The sequence below is a fragment of the Columba livia genome, chromosome 4 (genome assembly GCF_036013475.1).
Source record: "Columba livia isolate bColLiv1 breed racing homer chromosome 4, bColLiv1.pat.W.v2, whole genome shotgun sequence".
Taxonomy (NCBI): Eukaryota; Metazoa; Chordata; class Aves; order Columbiformes; family Columbidae; genus Columba; species Columba livia.
This window is the reverse complement of record NC_088605.1, coordinates 40,294,119-40,313,859: the sequence shown is the minus strand read 5'-3', so window position 1 is coordinate 40,313,859 and position 19,741 is coordinate 40,294,119. Positions and strand designations below refer to the sequence as shown.

The window sequence follows — 19,741 nt, the reverse complement described above, 5'->3', positions numbered from 1 at the left end:
GTATTTTACCTAATCCTTCACTGTGTCATCTGATAAGAATACAGAAACTGTGAAGATGTAGTATTACATAAATATGAATGTATAGTAATTATAGCATATATGTAGAATATAATATGTCTGTTATGCTGCCCAGTAGCTGTTTTCTTTGCATAAATTTTAGACTTTTAGTGATAGCATTATGGAAAACAAGTAGGTATAGTGAAATTGTAAATTCTTTGATTGTAGTGTGTTTTAACATGCTAAATGATTAAATTGCTATGCATGCGAAGGCTTGGATGGCTTGCACCAAAGCCCTGCCTAGAAGGGATACTGTCTGTCAACTTGGGTCAAAACTTGTTTTTGTTGCTTAATTTCTTTTGTTGCTAATTTCTTTGTAGTTCTGAAGTTAGTGTAGTTCTGAAGTTAGTGGTTTTCCTTGATAAACTGCTGTGTAATGAGAATTACAGTGACATTATGCTGATAACAGAAGTATCTGCCTTTTTGTAGGGAGGATGTCTTAACTAATGCTTGTACATGTAATGTACTTCCATGGATGCAATCTGCAGAGATCATTTTCATCATGACTTTCTGTATTTATTTTTAGACTGTATACTCTGTTTCTTGCAAGGTCAATTTAAACACATTACACTTACCGTTGAGAAGCTATAAATTATTTAATAATGAAGTCATACAAGCTAATATATACTGCTTTAAATGTTATAGGAAGAGATCTATACTGTTTAGAGAATAGTTCATTGTTTTCCATCACTTTAATAGGGGAAAAAAAAGAATTATTTCTGAACAGAAGTGAAATCTAAATTGAAATATATTATCAGATTCATATTTTAACTGGGGGATGTGAATGAGAAGATGAAATGTCTGATCTATTCTTTTTCTCTCAACATTGGCCTGCCTTGCCTGTCTCTGAAGTTTGAGAGAGACACAATTTCTGGCTGCTGGCTGGGTTTGAAGGGTATAACAAGTCTCTTCCAAAGTTCAGACTTTTACCTTTTATGACCCAGGGTTAGCCAGCTAGCAAGGTGAAACGGAGAGGTCTCCATAATTGTACTCAAAATTGAGAGTTGTTTAGATGATGTAAGAGGGGACTGCATCAGTTTTCTTTTTTTTTTTTTTTTTAATTTAAGTGCAGGGCAAGTTTAGCAGAAGGTAGATTTCTGTAATGTTGTCAGACTGCACATTTTTCAAGGCACTGACTGAAATCAGATGATTAAACCTTATTTGCAGGAAAAATGCTTTGCAAACAAATGATCTCACTGGTGTTTACGTCTCAAGGTATTTTGATCTGTCTGTGGGAGTCTGAGTCCTGAATGAGCTTCGTGTTCTTCTCAATAGTTATAGTGATTCCTGCTGCAGTTGAAGGAGCTTGGTTGCTTATATTTGACTTCAGTGTGGAGACAGTTTACAGTCTGGCATATGGTGTTAACAGAAAATTGGCAAAAGTTAACCTTAATATGACAACCTGTAAATTGGTAATTCAAAAGCTGCTGCTACAGCCGCTACTATCTCCCCACTGTGATAGCAGCACCACTGAAAAAAAGAATATGCCAACAGGTCATGGTGTAAAACACTGCAGCTCTCCTATACTGTCCTTACCCATGAGTTGGAGTCCTTTGCCTAAAGTGAGACTAAAATGATTAATTTCCAACACCCTAAAGACCAATATAAAAAATGTGATATAGTAAACTAATGTTATGGCATTATTTGAGGAATAGAATGTAATTTTCAGCAAGTGCAGGTTCTTCTATACAATCCAGAAATTTATACCACATCAGAGGTTAATTGTTCAAGCAAGATCTAGACATAATTATGTTTTCCAACAACTTGTGAACGTCTTTTCATGTTTGCTTGTTTGTATTTAAATATTGCAGTTTATAAAGAAAAGAAAGAATGCAAAGAAAAGAATAAAATAACTTATTTGCTGCCTAAAGAACTCCAGTTCCTGTTATATTTTTTATGCGTGAAAGTTGCGTTAACAGGTGTACTTCCTCTTGTCCATGGCTGATATAAAGAAGGCTCTTCAGTGTCATTTTGCACCATTGGCATTGTTTGTGTTTTCCGTGAATGTAGTATAAAACTGACATGACCGAACAGTCCTTATGACAGTTTGACATATCTCTTTCCTAAGTTACATACAACCTGTTTTCCAAGTTAGCAATATTTGCATTAAAGGGCTCATTGTTCTTCTTGTGCAGGGAATGTATTTGCTTTCAAATTATGTCATACAAATTGAAGCATGAGATGACTTGCTGTGATTACAACAGCAAGCATGAGGCACAGCTAGTTTATTGTGAGTAGTTAAATTGTCAGTAACTGGTTATCATTTACTTTTTTCTTTTGGATTGTGGTTAGAATTGTAGACATTTTGCCTGTGCTCCATGCTACTAATGCAGGTGAACACAAGATATCTGACAGTACAGAACAATGTTTCTTTTTTTTTTTTTTTTTAAACTTATTAGTAATGCATGAAGGTAATTTTGTCCATCTGTCTGGAACACAGGTTGTTATACATTATGTTTACATGGATAACTGGGCTAATTAACAAAGTTATTCTGTCAAGGATTTCAAACTTCTGGCAGAAAATGAAAAAATTGACTGGAAGATTATTAGGTTAAGGTTCAAAAAAATGTTTTCTCTGTAGTTACTGGATGTCATTATTGAATGAATTGCAGGTGTTTGAAATTTCTTTTGCATCTTACGTGTTTATCGTGACGGTGATTTTCTTGAACTCTGATCTGTTGTTTGTGTGTGTGGTTTTTTTTGTTTGTTGGTTTGGTTTTTTTGTTTGATTTTTGTTTTTTAACGTAATTATTGTCCAAAATGAAAAATCACTTGATGTTATTTTAGTTGAACAACCTGTGACAGTGTTTAGAGTGTTAGTCTGTGCCTTTAGAATTGGATTGGTGTGGCACGAGACTTCCTAAGGGATGGAAATTATGGCAGTGTGTGTATGTAAAGTTCTAGTAATGAATTTCTCACAGATGCCAAGGTCAGTTCTTTGAAGACTTCTTTATAGGATATGAGAATTGTATTGGTTTTAGAACTTAACCCTCCCTACAGTCCTTGAATAGTCTTGTCAGTCTTCCTTGCCAAAGTTGTATTTGCAAAGCTAGGTTTCATCATCTTCCAAAACACACAAGCATATGCATTTCTAGCCTGTTACGCTGGAAGAAGATAAATCATAATACTAGTAATTCATTCTTTCTGTCTTTCAGATATTATATAATCTTGTTTTCCTTCTGCAGCTCTACTGAAGTGCTCACAGCACACTGGCTTTGTTAACAGATGCTGCTGAGGCAGTTATTTCTGACTTGACAGCCGGGTAGAGTGCTATCAGATGTGTGTCCTCCTCCCAGGCATGCTCTGTGAATAGTGTAAGGAGAAGGAGTGAAAGCTGAGGAAATGTGATGACAGATATGTAGGAACAAGAGTCTGAAGCATGCAATAGTCTAATATGACCATAAAGTCTTTAAGTACTAAATAAATAATTGTAATCACAACATTAATAATAATGTTTCATTTATTCACTTTGCCTTTGATTTGTACTCTCAAGTCAGCCAAAGGAGGCAGATAGGATTTTGACCAAATCAATGTCAGGCTGCACTCTTGCTTTTTAACTTTGAGAATATTCTTGCTTACCAGCTAAGAAATAAATTTTGAAGTGAAAGCATTTCATCTGCTCGGAATGAACAGAAATGTTCTTCTGGAAGAGGATATTGTGATGTTCCTGAAATGCAAGAACAGCTTTATGGGGTGAAATCACAAATCCACCCAGCTCTGCATCCTGTCTCTGACGAGAGTCAAAAGTTAGCGCCTACGGAAGTTCATCTGAGTACTTTTACAGTGGTTTTCAATGGCTGAGGGCCCCTCTCAGCTGAGTGGTAGGTTTTAGAGTTTTAGTCTTCATCAGTGGATTCCTTTTTCATGGTCCTTAGCACCCACACCATCCTTTGGGAAGCTCTAACAGCTTAGCTATGCTTTATGTGAAGAACTACTTTATTTATTGTGAACCTCAATCCAGGTATAAATACTGCTAAGAAGAGCTATAACTGCCAGTCTTGCCTAGGCTGACACTGGCCTATGCAGTAGCATGGACTGACACATGGACTTCTTTGTCCCTCACCCTCGTACAGCATAAATGCTCTTTTTTTTTTCTTGATATTGCAGCTGTGAAAACTCTTTCTGCTGATACATAGGGGGTTAAGAGGTTATTATTAGCTTGTTGAAATGAAACTGCTGTTGGTACAAAAAGGTTTGCTATGAAACTAGGACAGGGTGACGTGAAACTAGGGTGTCTTGGTTGTCTTGCCCAATACACATACTCCAATAAGGCCTGTAATGCATTGGCCATATGCAGGTAGAAACTAATGGCGGTCAGCACATGGACAGCATGGTGCTGTAGCTGTGGAAGGCTTCTCAGTGGAGAAAGGGAAGAATCACGGTTTAAAAACCCAAGTTTCTCACCAAAAAGAACTGCATCAAAGCAGTAATTTAATTATAGCAAATCAGTTAGTAGGTAAATTTGTTAATTACTAGTGTGAGGCATCAAACTGTTTATAGCTTATGTTTTGCTATACCTGTATACAACGTATAGTCATTAACAAAAATTTCTTGTTGTCCTTGCCCTTGTCATTTGTTGTTTTCTTGATCCTGCAAACCAATAACCATCTTAAGAGCTCTTTCATTAGAATAGACGTCAAGAATGTTATTTCCATTGCTGCTTATTTCTTTCCCTCAGTTGTCTCTTTTCTAGACTAAGGACTTCTTGTTTGCTCAGTTGGACCTTGCAGCTATCCCATGCATTGAATCCTTTTTAGTGCCCCTTTCTGAACCTTTTCTGTTATCTGTAACTTACAGGAGGGAACAGAACTTCACATAGCGTTTGGTATGTCATGGAAATACCATGTCATGAAGTAGCAAGTCTTATTTTGACCACTACTAAGTATTGAGCTCATAGTTTCATGGAATTCAAATATGCCTGGCATAGAATAGCATTATGTATTAACAACATGCAAAATTGCTGTTGGCACTATGTTCACACAGTTTATGTATGTATGGAGAAGATGTAATATTCTTGAAGACAAGAAGTAAGCTTAATATATATGGTACATCTAGAGAGGAATATATGTTGGTGCTGTAATTTCATCCCAGTGTAAGTTGGAAATAGTGGCAAAAATAACCCTAAAACTGAATAAGGGAAATCTAACAGGTAAAGCCTATTTCCTTAAATGCATTTACGTAAGGGGGGAAACCAAATGATCTTGGTAGCAGAACTTTGGCTAGTCCTAGAAAAGGGAGAAGTAAACTTTAGGAAAGCTGCTAAGTAAGCCAGGATTGCTTCCTCCTAAGAAAGCAAAATTGTTTTGTTGATGCGTTATAATTACGGTTTTAGCATATTGGAGTTGTGAGGAAAGGACACGTCTGCAAAGGTAAAAATGCAGTAGGACTTTTTCTTAGGAAAAGCCTACCCTGTAAAGAACAGAAAAATGGTAGAAAGTAGTTAAGAGGTACCTACAGAATCAGAGAAAGCAACTTGTTTGCAGAACATAGTCTGTTTTTCTTTCAAAGTCCTTATTGCATTATTAGTACAGTAGAATTAGATATTTTTAATGTCAGTATAAAGCTAACCAATTACAGCTGATAGCTATATGTAGTTTTTTGATGTAAAGGGTTTTCTTCCAGTGTTGTTTGGCTATAGATGAAGTAGTATGATGGACAAGCCCAGAAAGAAGTGAAAAGACAATTGAAGAGAGTAGTCTTGCTTTAAGTGTTTTGGGCTGAGGTGTCAAAACAGTCTTTAGGGACCAAACACGGTTTTTTCCACTTTATTTTGGTCATGTTGCATCATGATTTCATTATTTCCCCTTTTTTCTGTTTATTTTTTTTTCTTTTCCTGTCCTAAAGTTTTACATGGCAGTAGGGAACCTTTATTCATATTTCACTGATTCACAGTGAAGGTTCAGCTACCCTGGGGGGAAGTCAGTCTCAAAATTGATTACACAATGTGCTTATAGCTATATGACCTGTTCTACGGCATTCTGTTTGCTGGTTGAGTTTGACTTAAATTACCATCTTCATCTTCCGTGTCTGGACAGTGAATCAAAGCACCCTTGGAAGTTACACAATACTGTAGAAGCATAACTGAGGAACATGTGGTTGGCCAGTGAAGACACAAGCTTATTAGGTTAGATCCTGGAATCAAGTGTTCTCTGCTGGGTGAAATGATTGTAAGCAAAATTAAGGAACTAATTTGTGGGAAACAAATTATATTGAAAAAACCCCAGTGATTTAGAAGCTGGGTTTTTTTTCTGTATAATAAAACACAAATAGAGGAAATATTATTGTGTATCGCTGCTGAGCACATTGCTCTGGGCTTTTTGACTCCTGTTTTATATAAACCCCATCTGCCTTGAACTACTCAACAGCATGTTATAATTTTTTCTTCTGCTTTTACATTTGGTCTAAAATTTTTCATGTTGTTGTCTATCTGCCTCAGTGAGGCCTTTGATGAGGTGGCAATGGAAACACCTTAATGGAGCCTTCTGTGTATCACAGCATTAGCTTGATACAGAGCTGGAAGCCTTTTGCTGCCACCACTGTGATCAAGCATGGAGTTCTATATAATGCTAATGAATGAATGAATGAAGTTTGGGACTCTTTAATTTAAGATTAATATAATTTTACTGTGTATTAATTTGAAGCTATGAATAACTGAACTAACGGAAGTTTATTTTTTTTCTCTCTTTTTCTTTGTTTTAATCACATCTTTGAGTTATTTCATTCTGGACTGTGTCTGGGTACCAGAACTGAGAGAAGCGTGTTTGAAAAAAACAAACAAACAAACAAACAAAAACAACAACAAAAAAGCTGTATGATTCTATGCAGGATGAACAAAAGTTATACTGAAGGGGCTGTAAGATCAGTAAACTGAAGCACATTAAGTATAATAAGTCAAGCTGGTAGAGGGATTAGACCTGGTTTTAATTAGGCCTCATAGATTGAGAAAAGAAGAAATTGGAAAAAAGACAGGGTAATAAAGCTGGAAAGAAAAGGAATGGAAGGAAGAGAAATGGGACACAGTAGGTTTTAAGACATTTAGTGTATTTTTTTGGGTAGCCTGTTGTAAATGGATGCTTTCATGCCCAGCCTTCAGTTTAGAATGTGTACGAGTTAAATGGTTGGAGATGGCAGCGGCTTTGAGGAGTGCTCTATTATGTAGCATTTTTCAAGAGAAAATTACATCCTGGCTCTGCTGAAGGAAAGGCTTTAGTTTTGAATAATAATAGGAAAGAAAATGACAGTGAAGAGTCACCAAAATGTTCTGCATCAGTCACACTAACTTTTGTCATTATCAGACATATTTTTGGCATCTCTTGTTACTTTAATGAAATCATTCAGCTTCCTCAGTCTTACATTTGGAGTTTTATAAAAGACATGATTTTTTAATTTTCATGATCTGATGCAATGAAATTACATATTCTATCACCAAAATAAACCAAGTATTTGAGGGAATTGAGAGATTATGTTTGGTTTATATATAACAAGATATCTGGTTGTCTCTCTCTAACCTAGTTTACCTTTTAATATGAAAGGGTGGAGTAGTGCTTTGGAATTAAGGTCCTCCATCCAACCTCCAGTAAGCAGGCTGTCATGGCTCTGTGACACTGCTCTTCTTTTCACTGGCCTTGTTTTGTCACCACAAAACACCTTTACCTGGGTGCGTCTGATTTGTCTAACCTTTCACTTGTTTTTGTATTTTCAGATATTTTAATGTGTTTCTTCTCTCTCCCTAAAAGGGAAGAGGTGTGGAGGGAGGATTAAGATATCTTTCTTCATTCTCAGTATTCATTAAAGGTGTGTCATCCATATACATTGTGATATTTATAGAACAATGGACTTAGAACCCTTTTCTGCAAAGATAAATGCATCTAAGGAAGGGTTAACCACAGCGTGTGCCAGCTGAGAACAATGGGAGCACTCAGATGTGTGAAGTTACTTGGACATGGAGAATTTCTGGGATTGAGGCCTTAGTCTGTAATTACTGTGATGAAATCTTAAAAGGAAGCTGCTGTACTAACCTGCTGTTTACATATAAGCTGTTCTGTGTACTGAATTGGCCATTTTAAAGGGTTCTCAGTCATTGAAAAATAAGGCTCTTGTAAAACTAAGTTTAGGCCTTGCAACAAGTGTTCATAATATTGGGTACTCCCTAATGCCCCAAGTACTTAGTTAGCTAGAGACGCTATTTCACTAACTACAGTGTTGGAATTTATTGAACTTCACAACAAAAATAATTGACATTCTGTTCCGAATATAAAATTACCAGTCAGACACTATTTCAAACCAGTTAGAAAAAGAGTAATTTGGAAAGATGAAATTGTAGACTTTTAAATATTAAAAAAGACTGGCTTAACTTGGTCAGGTTAGCATGCATGGAATCTTTCTCTTGCTTAAAAACCCCACACTTTTCATTGTATTATAGGAAAGGGAAGACACACAGTAGTAGTGGTTATGAACAATGAGAACACAAGCTGCTGGTAACTGAGAAGGGAAAATGACTCTTCTGCTTTTTAAGAGTAGACAAAGAAAGGACTGTATTTGGCAGCCAGTCTGCAAGTGACCTTGGTAGAGCTGCTGCAATTAAAATTAGGTAGACTTGAAATACTATGTAGCAAATGAGAAGTTGTATCTGATTTACACTGCAGACTTGGTGCCATTTATTTTCTATATTTATCTAAAGTTTATGAAAAATGCCCTCCATCTAGTTATACCCTTTATCTTTTCAAACTTGGACTGAATATTAGAAATATGTAGAAATTTTTCCATGTGCCTTAGTACAGTGAACAAGTTTAGGCCAATAAATTAGCCATTTATTTGCTGTAACTGATTTTTATTAGCCATTCTGAGACATTCCAGGCCTTTGGTAACCACATCAAACTCTTAAACTAGCGATGATCTTCCAGACTCTGTTAAGTCCTTTATATCCTTTATTTCATATTATATAAAATATGAAGTCTTCTATTATCAACATAAAATAAATGCACTAACAGTTCATTCTGTAATAATTCTTTCTTCAGGTTACAAAGATTGTTGTTGTATTTCTTCCTGCTGTGAATGACTTTTTATTTAGAGCCTTACAATAAGATTACAGACTCTTTCCAGGCGCTGTTGAGGTAAGGAGCTGAGAATGCTCAGGGATTTCTGTTTTACTTCTACTTAATGGAGCAGTAATGAGGATAATTTGAAGTTCAGAGGTGCTTCGGTTTATTTTTCAACAGTCAAAAATATCTGGTGAGAATGCATAATGGCTGTGAAAGTCACACCACTTTTGGATATTAAAGATTGTAAAGATTCAGTTGCTCTTGTTGAAAAGGTGATTGTAGGAAGCCACTCTTCAGAAAGCATTTTGTTGTATAGATGACAGCAAATGCAGGTGTCTGTTTTAACTCAGTAGAAGACACCAGTATTTTAAAACTGAGTATCTGTGGTTCAAGGCTTCGCTTCATCTTAGAGATAAGATAGTCTTTAAGGTTTTAAAATATATTTTGCTGTATTATCTTTTTTTTTCCCCTTCATTCTCATTTGTTTTTTCCATGTAGAGAGCGAGCAGCATTTTTTCAACATTTGTATTGTAGCAACATTTTAAAGATTTAATATATTGACAGGTCTGTAAAGTAAATTTAATATTTCTTTGTCCTATGTTCAAAAAGATCATTTACAGTACATAGGTTGTAACACTGACATTGTCTTACAAAATAAATCACTTCCTTAAGAACATACTTGGAAAATTATCTAAGAAACCAATGCGTTTGAAAACTAAAGTAGTTGTCTGTCTGTCACACTTGCAGAGGTAAAAAAGCATACATAATAAAATTAATTTTGTTCCTTATGTCCTGTGTGAATGAAACTGAAGCTGGGCCTTGGTGCTGCAAGCATGCATTGTTCTCAGCTTTGCTAAGCATTAAAGGTCTTGCTAATTTCACTGGGACCCCTCAGTTGCATCATGTGTTTGTGTGTATACATACACATGTACAAGATATATTAGTGTTATACTGAGGCGGTATGTCTAACTAGCATATCCATTTTCAGCTCTTGAGAGCATTTTTCACTGTTATGTATTTTCACAAAAATGAATCTCTGCAACTTAAGTGATAGTGTAGTTAATGTATGACACATTTTACTGAAACAGAATACTTTAAATGACTGAGAATAATATCTCATGGAACAATAATTTTATGTGCTGAAGAGAAAAAAAATATACGTACTTAAGTATTTCATTACAAGTGAACTAACTATGGAAATCTCATGTAAAAAATATTCTTACCAATAATTGCAAGGTAAGACCAGTACGAGATCATACAGTAAATTAATATATGGATACAATATATAGTAATCTGTTTCAAAAGCAAGCAATTATGTAGTCAGTTCAAGATTTCGTGTCTTTAGATACCGGTTACTTGTAGTGCTTGGGCTTTGACAAAGCTGTAACAGTCACTGTTTGGTGATGTATCACATGAACGCCTTGTGTAGCATTCATGTGAGTTGTTGCTTATTTTGTGTCTGAGACCTTTAAGAGACTTGGAGCATTTTATCAATGTGTAGAGTGATGCGAAGTTAAGTATGGACATGTGTTTATTACATTTGCTCTCCCCCAAACTTTTTAATATGAATATGGATATTATGTGGTTATAATACCACGACAATTACCACCAAAAAAATGGAGATACCAGACCATTCTAATTAAAGATGTAATTAATTCTTGCTTTTATGTTTTGGAGTGCATATGTTCATATCTGACATTCACTTCTGTAGAACTCAAAGTTCTACAATGTGAATGGGGTGGTGGAGGTGAAAGCAGGGCAAGCTCACTCTGTGGAGCAGTGCTTGGCTTCTAGCATGTGTTGTGGTTTAACCTGGCAACTAAGAACCACGCAGCCACTCATTCACTCCCCCAGCAGGATGGGGGAGAGAGTCAGAAAAGTGAGAAAACTTGTGGGTTGAGATCAAGGCAGTTCAACAGGTAAAGCAGAAGCTGCACATGCAAGCAAAGCAAAACAAGGGATTCGTTCACTACTTCTCATGGGCAGGCAGGTGTTCAGCCATCTCCAGGGCAGCTGGGCTCCGTCACATTTTAAGGTTACCTGTGAAGACAAATGCCGTCACTCCGGATGCCCCCCTCATTCTCTTCCCCCCAAATATACACTGAGCCTGACATCATCCGGTGTGGAATATCCCTTCAGGCAGATGGGGTCAGCTGTCCTGGCTGTGCCCCCTCCCAGCTCCTTGTGCATCTGGCAGGGCCTGAGAAGCTGAGAAGTCCTTGACAACCGTGCAACTAAAACACCAGTGTATTATCAATGTTCTTTTCATACTAAATCCAAACCACAGCACTATAGCAGCTCCTAGGAAGAAAATTAACTCTATCCCAGCCAAAAACAGGACAGCAGTTTCTTTTGTTCTTCCTCAGTCGTAGTAATTTTGATGTTTGAGTAAATAAAGTTACTGGGCACAGGCTTTCCCCCCACCAGGGGTAATAAATGAACTTTAATCTTTTACGTCCATTCCGAATAAAATGTGATGGTAGCTGTTTAAAAAATCTGTGCTGCTGTGACTCCAGATGGGCAAATAAAATTAGTTCGAATATCTTTCTTCAGTTTCATTTGCCGAAATGAATTTTTGCCTTTTAAACTGAGCCTGTAACCACACTGTTCCCTTGTTGAAAAATCTGGCAGTTTTGGCAGCTTCACGTGTGCAAGTGAGGTTCTGTCGTCGTTTGTCTGTCTGTTCCCACGACGCTGGAGCTGCAGGACGGGACGGGGCGGTGCTGGGAGAGTGGGGCCCCAGCCCTGCGCGCCCGCTCGGGGACACCTCTCCCCTAAGTCGCAAACGGGCTCTTTTCCTCTTCTTCCTGTCAGCGGTTAAATACGTGGCTTCGTGTTCCTGCGCAGAGGAAAGAGCCCGCAACAGCGAGCGCTGCCGTGCGTGGCGGGAGGCGCAGGTAGCGGGGCCGCCCCGCGGGGCCGCGCCCGCCGCCCGCCCAGCCCCCGGCAGCGGCTGCGGCCGCCCCGCGCTGACATCAGCGGCGGGCAGAGCCCGGCTCCTGCGCCAAGGCGGCAGCGGCAGCTGCGGTGCGCAGGCCGGATCCTGGTCAAACATGGCAGCGTCCGCCGCGGCCGCCCTTGTGTGAGGAATGCCGCGGCCCTTCTGAGCCGGCACACGGGCCTCGGGTTCGCCACATCCATGGATGCCTCTTCTGATCCGTATCTGCCCTACGATGGGGGGGGAGAAGACGGCATTCCGCTCAGGGAACTGCATAAGCGAGGTATGCCGGATTCACGTTTGAGTTACTTGTTTGCATATCTGGATGCGTGAGACTGCTGTTCAGCTTTGAAGCAGAGGGCTAAAGACTTGTTAATCATCGCATTGCTTTGTTTTGCCAGCCTCGTGCCCTTTGTAGGAGGAGAATTCAGTTCTGGCTGGTTCCTGTGCTGTCAGTGACTGTTTGTGGGCAGATTAGTCCTGCTGCACATCTCATCGGCTTGGGACTCCATCTTCGATATGTGGCAGTCTTGGCTTTCTCTCTTTTTTAAATCAATATAATAATCGTGCGTGCAAAAAAAAAACCCAACACAAACGCAAAAAAAAAGTGTTTGTGACTGACCATGACCGAATTGGCAGGAGTGTATTAAATAGGCTATTTTCATGCCTTTCACTAACTCGGAAAGGAACGGTGTCTAGCTTTGAAGTTTCCTTACGTGCTTTTAGTCTTGACTCTTTGTTGACGTCTTTGATATGTGAAGGGAAAGCTATACAATCGTAATATGTCTGTTAAGCCAGTATTGATGAGCTATTAAGAAACTGGAGCTTTGTGGTAGGTTCTTCACAATGTTGCTTGCAAGGAAGCAGATTTAAAAAGAAGTGTGTCATCAATGTTGGGAGGAAAAATCCTATTTGGAGCTTGCCTTTTGCTTCTGCAAATTTAAAGCAGAATATGTTCTATAAAGATTTGGGTTTGTTTTGAGAGAAGTTGTAATGGGATTAAGTTAAAGTTATGCATTCAAGTTCTGAGGATATCTTGTTTTTTCTTGGTTGGATTTGATGGTTGCACTTTGGTGTTTAAAAACAGTAAATGTGGTAAATGCTTGCTTTAGTTTTGTTTAAATTGGCTAATCTAAAATTAGAAAGTTATCAATATTTATGGCTGATGGTGATGGCGTTAGAGGGGAGGTAGGCTGAGAATAAATACATGATTTACATAAGATTTTTTTTTCCTCGTTAATTTGTTGTTTCACCTTTCGTTGTAAACTCATTTCTCTAAATAAATAAACTAGGTCACACTTTTTAATGTTCTTCTAGCATTTTATCTGTGTTTTAGTAGTTTACATTAAAGGTTATTTGTTGTCTTTTTATGATTTTTAGAGTGTTTTTCAGTGTATGTTAAGAATATCAACAGGTTCTAATATGGCTTAGAGTGTTTTAAGACAAGCAAATTTTTCTCTGCCCAGATAATTATTACATAGCAGGTGCTGGATAGTTCTCTAAGTCAGATTTTAGAATCACTTCCTAGAAATCAAGGATGGTATTTTCGTAGAGTATTTGTGAGGTGTGAATTGGAGATCTTATCAATGTATATAAATACATGAAGGGAAGGTGCAAAGGAGCCAGGCTCTCTTCAGTGGTGCCCAGTGACAGCACCAGAAGAAATGGGCACAAACTGAAATGCAGGAGGCTCCTTCTGAACATCAGGGAACAGTTTTTTATTGTGAGGATGACTGAGCACTAGAACAGGTTGCCCAGAAAGGTTGTGAAATCACCTTCCTTGGAGATATGAGAAAGCTGTCTGGACACGGTCCTGGGAAACTGTTTGTAGGTGGCCCTGCTTGAGCAGGCAGGCTTGGACCAGATGACCTCTGGAGGTCCCTCCCAGCCTCCACCATTATATGAGTGTAGATTTGTAGATAGTTTTAAAGTTGAAAACTGTAAAACAGACCTATTATTACACTTTCAAACTCTCCAAATTATAGTTAGATCTTGAAAAGTGATCAGCTGCACGTTCCTGGAAATTACCAGATTTTAGTTGATTTTACAGTACAAAAAGTAGATATATTCGCAGTGCAAAATGGTATCCGGCTCACTGGAGTATTGGTATTAAATATATAGTTTACAAATACTGTAATGGAAACAGTGGAGGATTTGACTGGGGGTTCCCATTTGGTGACAGCACTAGGAGCCAGAAAAAGAATTCCTGGTTGTGATGTGTCCCATTAGGGTTTGTAAATCCTGTATTCTGATACTGTATTTCAAAACCAGTGTTACTGTTGTTTCTTTGATTTGCTGTAGTGAGTTGTTTGTTTGTTTGTTTGTTTTTTTTAAAAGAAAGACAACAAGCAAGAACAAAAAAACCCCAACAGTGTTATCATAATCTCTTGCAAATCTTTATTTGTCAAGTGCATATGACTCAGAAGAAGACTGAGTGTCCATACCAGTTTGTTCTTTAGATTTCATCAAAATTTGTGTGTATTTTCTGCTGATGTACAATACCAAAGTAACCTGTTACTGTCATCTTGCTATCAAAATGAGGCTTGAAATGCTAACAGTCAAAACCAGAAATTTAAAGTAAATTCTGGACATTTCTTTATTATCTCTGAGTCTAGAAAAGGATACTGCCAAGATTTTTTTCATCTCATGTAGATTTCAGAGCATTTTAATAACAAGCTAAGATAAAATGGATGATGATATTTTAAGAAAATAAGCTTAGTTTTTAGAGCCTGCAGGTTTTTTTCCCTTAATTCACATGCTGACAGCAGTTCTGTCCTGCAGAGTACCGTTCGTGTCATGCAGATCTGCTTCGTAACATCAAAGCATTTGTTGCACTAATTGACTGCAGTGGCAATGTGACTGTACCTCAGCACTGATGAAATCACTGTAGGGGTCTTTGAGATTTAATTACCGGCCTTCACTAACATTCAATGAGATGAGATACAAAATATTGTAATACATTATTACTAAAAGCCTGACTTGTTGGTTTGCATTAAGAAGATTTTTTTTCAATGCAGATATGCTGTGAAACATCAAATGGAAATATTTAAAAATATGTATTTATTAGTTGTGTTTATTTTTTCGTGTTGATTGCTCATAATTATCTCTTTGGAAAAAAAAAAAAGACGGATATTATTGAATACTTTTTATTAGGACTTCCTTATGTTGCTCCGTCCTGAGACTTCTCTTTCTGTGCTAGTAAATGCATAGTCCCAGACCTTATCCTCCAGTTCCTTATGCTCCCTCATACACTGAAATAAAATTGCAGGAATACAGTTCATTTCTATTCTTCTCTGGTAACTAAAAGAGTTAAAAGTAGTGCTTCTCTCCTCAGAAAGGGTTTTTAAGTCCTGGTTTAGGATTGCATATATGGTAGGAATTATTTATAGAATAAACCATATGCTGGAATATATGTTGTGTAAATAAATTATTAGTGTTGTTCACTTCTTTGCCCCTAGATTTATTTTTGCATCATTTTTGCTAGCTGGACCCTTTTGAAAGTTTGAAATTAACAGTATATTGCTTGTCTTCTAGCCATTCACAGACATGCTCACACTCTTTGATTTCCTTCTTGCCTTTTTTTTTCATAAATAAGCACTCATTTTACCTTTCTTTAATAATTTGAAATCTGAGCAATGGCAGTACCTGTATAGTGGCTAGGCTACCGGTAGCAAAACTTGAGCTTCAGCAAGCCTGAGGGTTGCCAACTCCCTTTTATTTGTTACACATAATAACTGCATCTTAGATTTTAGGGTTTGGAAGTCCTCAAGCAAAATTAATGAAATGCTGTTCTGATGATAATCTGCAGTTAGTGACCAGGAGATGTGAAAATTACCTCTGTGAAGAGCACACCAAATTTACTGATGATTTCATTTTAGTAAATCCTTTTTTTTGAGAGAGACAAAAGAACTCACAGTTTCATTTGTTGTGCACCAATTACCACTGCATGTAGGTGCAACTCCTGCTGCTTAGATTACATACACTATTAATAGCAACACTGGGGAAACCCTCCCCCTTCCCCAGCTTCCCTTGTTATCCTCAGCTATGGGGCAGAGGATGTTTAATCATGTCTTAGGAAGATTTTCAGTCAAATGCCTGCTGAGCAATTTCAGATCCTCTAGGTGGTAAAAGTTATACTTTTGTATTTTAGGCTACGTTTCTGCTTATGGGCCTCCCATGTTTAAGAATTAGTAGATAAATCAAAAGCAATTAGAAACTGGAATTCTCAGCGTGACCTTTGAAGAAAATGGGTGTGAAAGTTGTGTACACATGCTCAGAGCTAGAGTTTGACCCTGACATTTTATTGGTAGCAGACGAAGAGTCATAAAATTAATTTTTAGACTAATTACAGGCTTATGACAGAAAATGTGCTCAAGGTGCTTATAGCTGTCTAACATTGAATGCTTTGAGAGAAAGTATCGCTTGGAGGAACTCAATGTGGTTACAGCACTGAACTTCCACTGAACTTTGTTTTAAGGTTCCTAGTATAAAAACGGGATAAGGATTTTCCATTATGAGTTTAGCATATTTGACTTCGGTGGTTAATAGAAAATACCATTAGATACAACTGCAGTTCTCTGAAGGTAGTTACAGGCTATTTGTCTGCATCTGCTGTAAATCTGATAAGGTTCTCTATTGGGTTTGTATGTCTCAATTTTTGTAAGTCATCTTGAGATGTACTGTTATCTGAGATATTAGAAAACTAATGAACAGACTGAGTTTATGCCCTCCCTGGGCCTGAACATGGCCTGACTGGGATAATCCTATTAGCAGAATTATTATTTTTGTTGCATGCTGTCTTTACCTTCCAGAACAACATATAAGTAGCTCTTATGTACATGCAGCAGCAGCATTTTAAAAATCTGTTTATCTAAATTTCTGTTGTTCTGACTGTTACTGCCTTGGCCATTGCTAGATGATAGATTATTTCCCTGATGTAATGTTTGCTTTATCTAACTTCATATATCTTTATTCATAATTAGACACAAAGGGGAACATACTACTTGATTACAAAGACTTTAAAATCACCAACAGTAGCACATGATAGTACTCTGACATGGCGTGCTGTGCTTCTGATTCTGAAATTTATAAATTACTTCTAGCCAGGAAAAGACAATAGTGTTTAATGACTCTTCTTGAGTGGTTACAGACAAATTTAAATAAATCAACAATTGCTTTTTGTTTTTGTTAACAGAAGGCCTCATATTTTGAGATCTGAATACGGAGACAGAAGCTGAGGTGCTAACACATATATATCTGTGTATACAAATCTTCTTTGTTACAAGTGCAAATGATCCTTATGGTGTCCGTTGCATTCAGGGTGCTTCCCGCCTCCGTTCCCCTTGCCACCTAATACCCAAGGACACACGGGTGAAGCAAAGCCTTGGATTAGTATCTGGCCTCCGGAAAGCTACAGCTCCTGCTGATTTTAGCACTCAGCAGGTCTGAATGCTCATGTCAGGGAGAGCTTATTCCAGCCTTTGGTGTAAACTGATTAGCTTCATTTTACTTACAGAGGTGTATTTATTTTTTCCGCTTCTTTCACACTGTTCCAAGTAGCACAGGTAAAATACTTTGTACTGCTGCCAGCCAGGACAACTGCTGCGGGGAATACCATGTAGTTGTGCACACTCTAGAAAATGGGATGTGTGAGCAGCAGCAAACTAGTGTATTCTTGCTGAAAAATTAGCAGTTACGTAGCTTGTAGAGAAATACCTTTGAGAAATTGGCTCCTATTATTGCTCTGCCATTGACTTCAATATTGGCATTTTTTATCTGTTGGTGTGTTCACAACTCTGAAATGTTTCTAAACATAGCCACCTTTGGGAGGTTTGAAATGGATATTACTGTGAAACAGATATTACTGTATGGTGTCTGGATATTAATATTTATGTAAAAGTTTTAAATTGTTTCCAACAGAAAGACATAATTAAAATCTAACAAGACCCCAAGGGTGCACTTATGTATTTCAAAGTAACTAGTCTGACAGCTTGTTGCTGTGGAAGGGGGTGAATTTGCTTATTGTGCCCAGTCCCTGCTCTCAGTTCTTGCTCTTGCACTGGTTCTGTTTCTCGTTTGACAGCACCGAAGCTTGATTCCAGTTCTGTATAAGAGCAGAATTTGTTGTTGTTTGTTTTGTCTGTTTAGTTGGATTAGCATGTTAGATTGGTTTACTGTGCAATTGGATCCACAAGTAACAGAGCTGGTCCAAGGGTGAGAGTGGGAGTGTGTGACCAAGAATGGGAAGAAGTAAGGGGAGCAAGATCTGATCTCCTGTTTGGGTGGCAGCAGTCTCTCAGGTCAGCTCAGCCTTTTGTGTAATTATGTCCCGAGAGATGTCTCCTTTCATAAAATGCAGTAAGCTGTTATATGCTGGGTTTAAGACCAAGCCACGTATTTTGTGTCATACATTCACTAGATGTGTATCATATGCTGTACAGCATATGGAAGGGGTCTTAAATTTTATCGTAAAATTACGGTCCATTGTTAACTCTGCTAGCTGCTCTCTTGAGCCTGTTCATGTCTCAGTTCTGTACCCTATGCTCTGCAGAGGCTGTAGCAGTGTGGATTTGTTCTTTTGGTCATACTGGGTAATTGTTAAGATGATCACATGGTGGAGAACCACATAAAAAGCTGTCATGCACCATTTGATTACCCAGCATGCCACATTTGTCTTAAGTCTTGATGCTTCTCATTATTCTAATGAGAAAAGAAGGAACACTGTACACACAGAAAGAGTTGGGAAGGATTGTTGAACAGTTATGCGGAAATCAGGAGCATCAATTATGTTGCAAAACCTCTTTCTTGTGTGAAACTGTATTTAGGTAACTGTGAAGCACCTACTACCTCATTTCTTTAACTCAAGATGGTCCAAATTTACTTTTACTGGGAGTTTTAAATGGTAGAGTGTGGAAACTGGAATCCACTGCCTCCCCAGAAGACAGAACACCAAGAAGAAGTGAGAACCCAGGTCCAGTGGCTCTTTGTTTCTTCATACCAGGGCCTGGGTAGCAGGATGCTGAAGACCTTTATGATGTACTGGGTTCTATCACTGGGGATTTGTTCTGTGAAGTGAAAAATACGGCAGCCTATCAACTCGCATTTTGATTAGTTAGTGTTTTAAATGTTTCATCTTGATGATTTTTGAACAGTACATAGTGAATAGTCAGTGGTCTGCTCATATTTTAAATGTATTAGTTAGTCCTTAGTGATGTGATCTTTTAAAATGAATTAGCTAAAAACTTAGCAGGTATTTTTCTCAAAAAAAGCGAACATAAAAACCACCACAAACCAAACATGGCTTTCATCAGCTTTGTGTTGCTCGGGGTTGCTTTTATATCTGAAAGAAATCTACTGAGTTGCAAAAGGGCAAGGGAATATGGGATCACTACTAGAGAAGGTGAGACAGTCTTTGAAAATGCTCTGCATGGCACCTGAAAAGTGGTGTGTGTAATCTACATAAATCAGCTTTTTGTCATGTTTATCGTAGTTCCAACATCAATCAAGACTGCTTGTATTAAGGCACTTATACAGAATATGATAGAAGAAATATTCCTTGCTTTGGGGGGACATAAGGCAAGGAGGAACCTGTAATGTATAAAAACACTTGTGTATGTATAGCAAAATATTAGTTCTGTAAATTCTTTGTTCCTGCTTTACATCAGAGGGGACTACATGAGCAAAGCAGGAGGTTGAATCAGTATTG

General features: G+C 37.8%; 1 protein-coding gene across 6 annotated transcripts in view; it reads left to right on the top strand.

Moving 5' to 3' along the window:
• Positions 1-19,741, top strand: part of CLCN3 (chloride voltage-gated channel 3) — a 72,920-nt gene that overhangs the window by 20,378 nt on the left and 32,801 nt on the right. For 2 of the 6 annotated variants that reach the window (XM_005509544.4, XM_005509542.3), the window contains exon 1: positions 12,069-12,319. The exons of the other annotated variants lie outside the window; for them this stretch is intronic. In XM_005509544.4, the coding sequence (XP_005509601.1) occupies positions 12,238-12,319 (82 nt within the window). In that variant the 5' untranslated portion in view covers positions 12,069-12,237. Of the gene's footprint in view, positions 1-12,068; positions 12,320-19,741 lie in introns of those variants that run through there. 6 annotated transcript variants of the gene reach the window in all.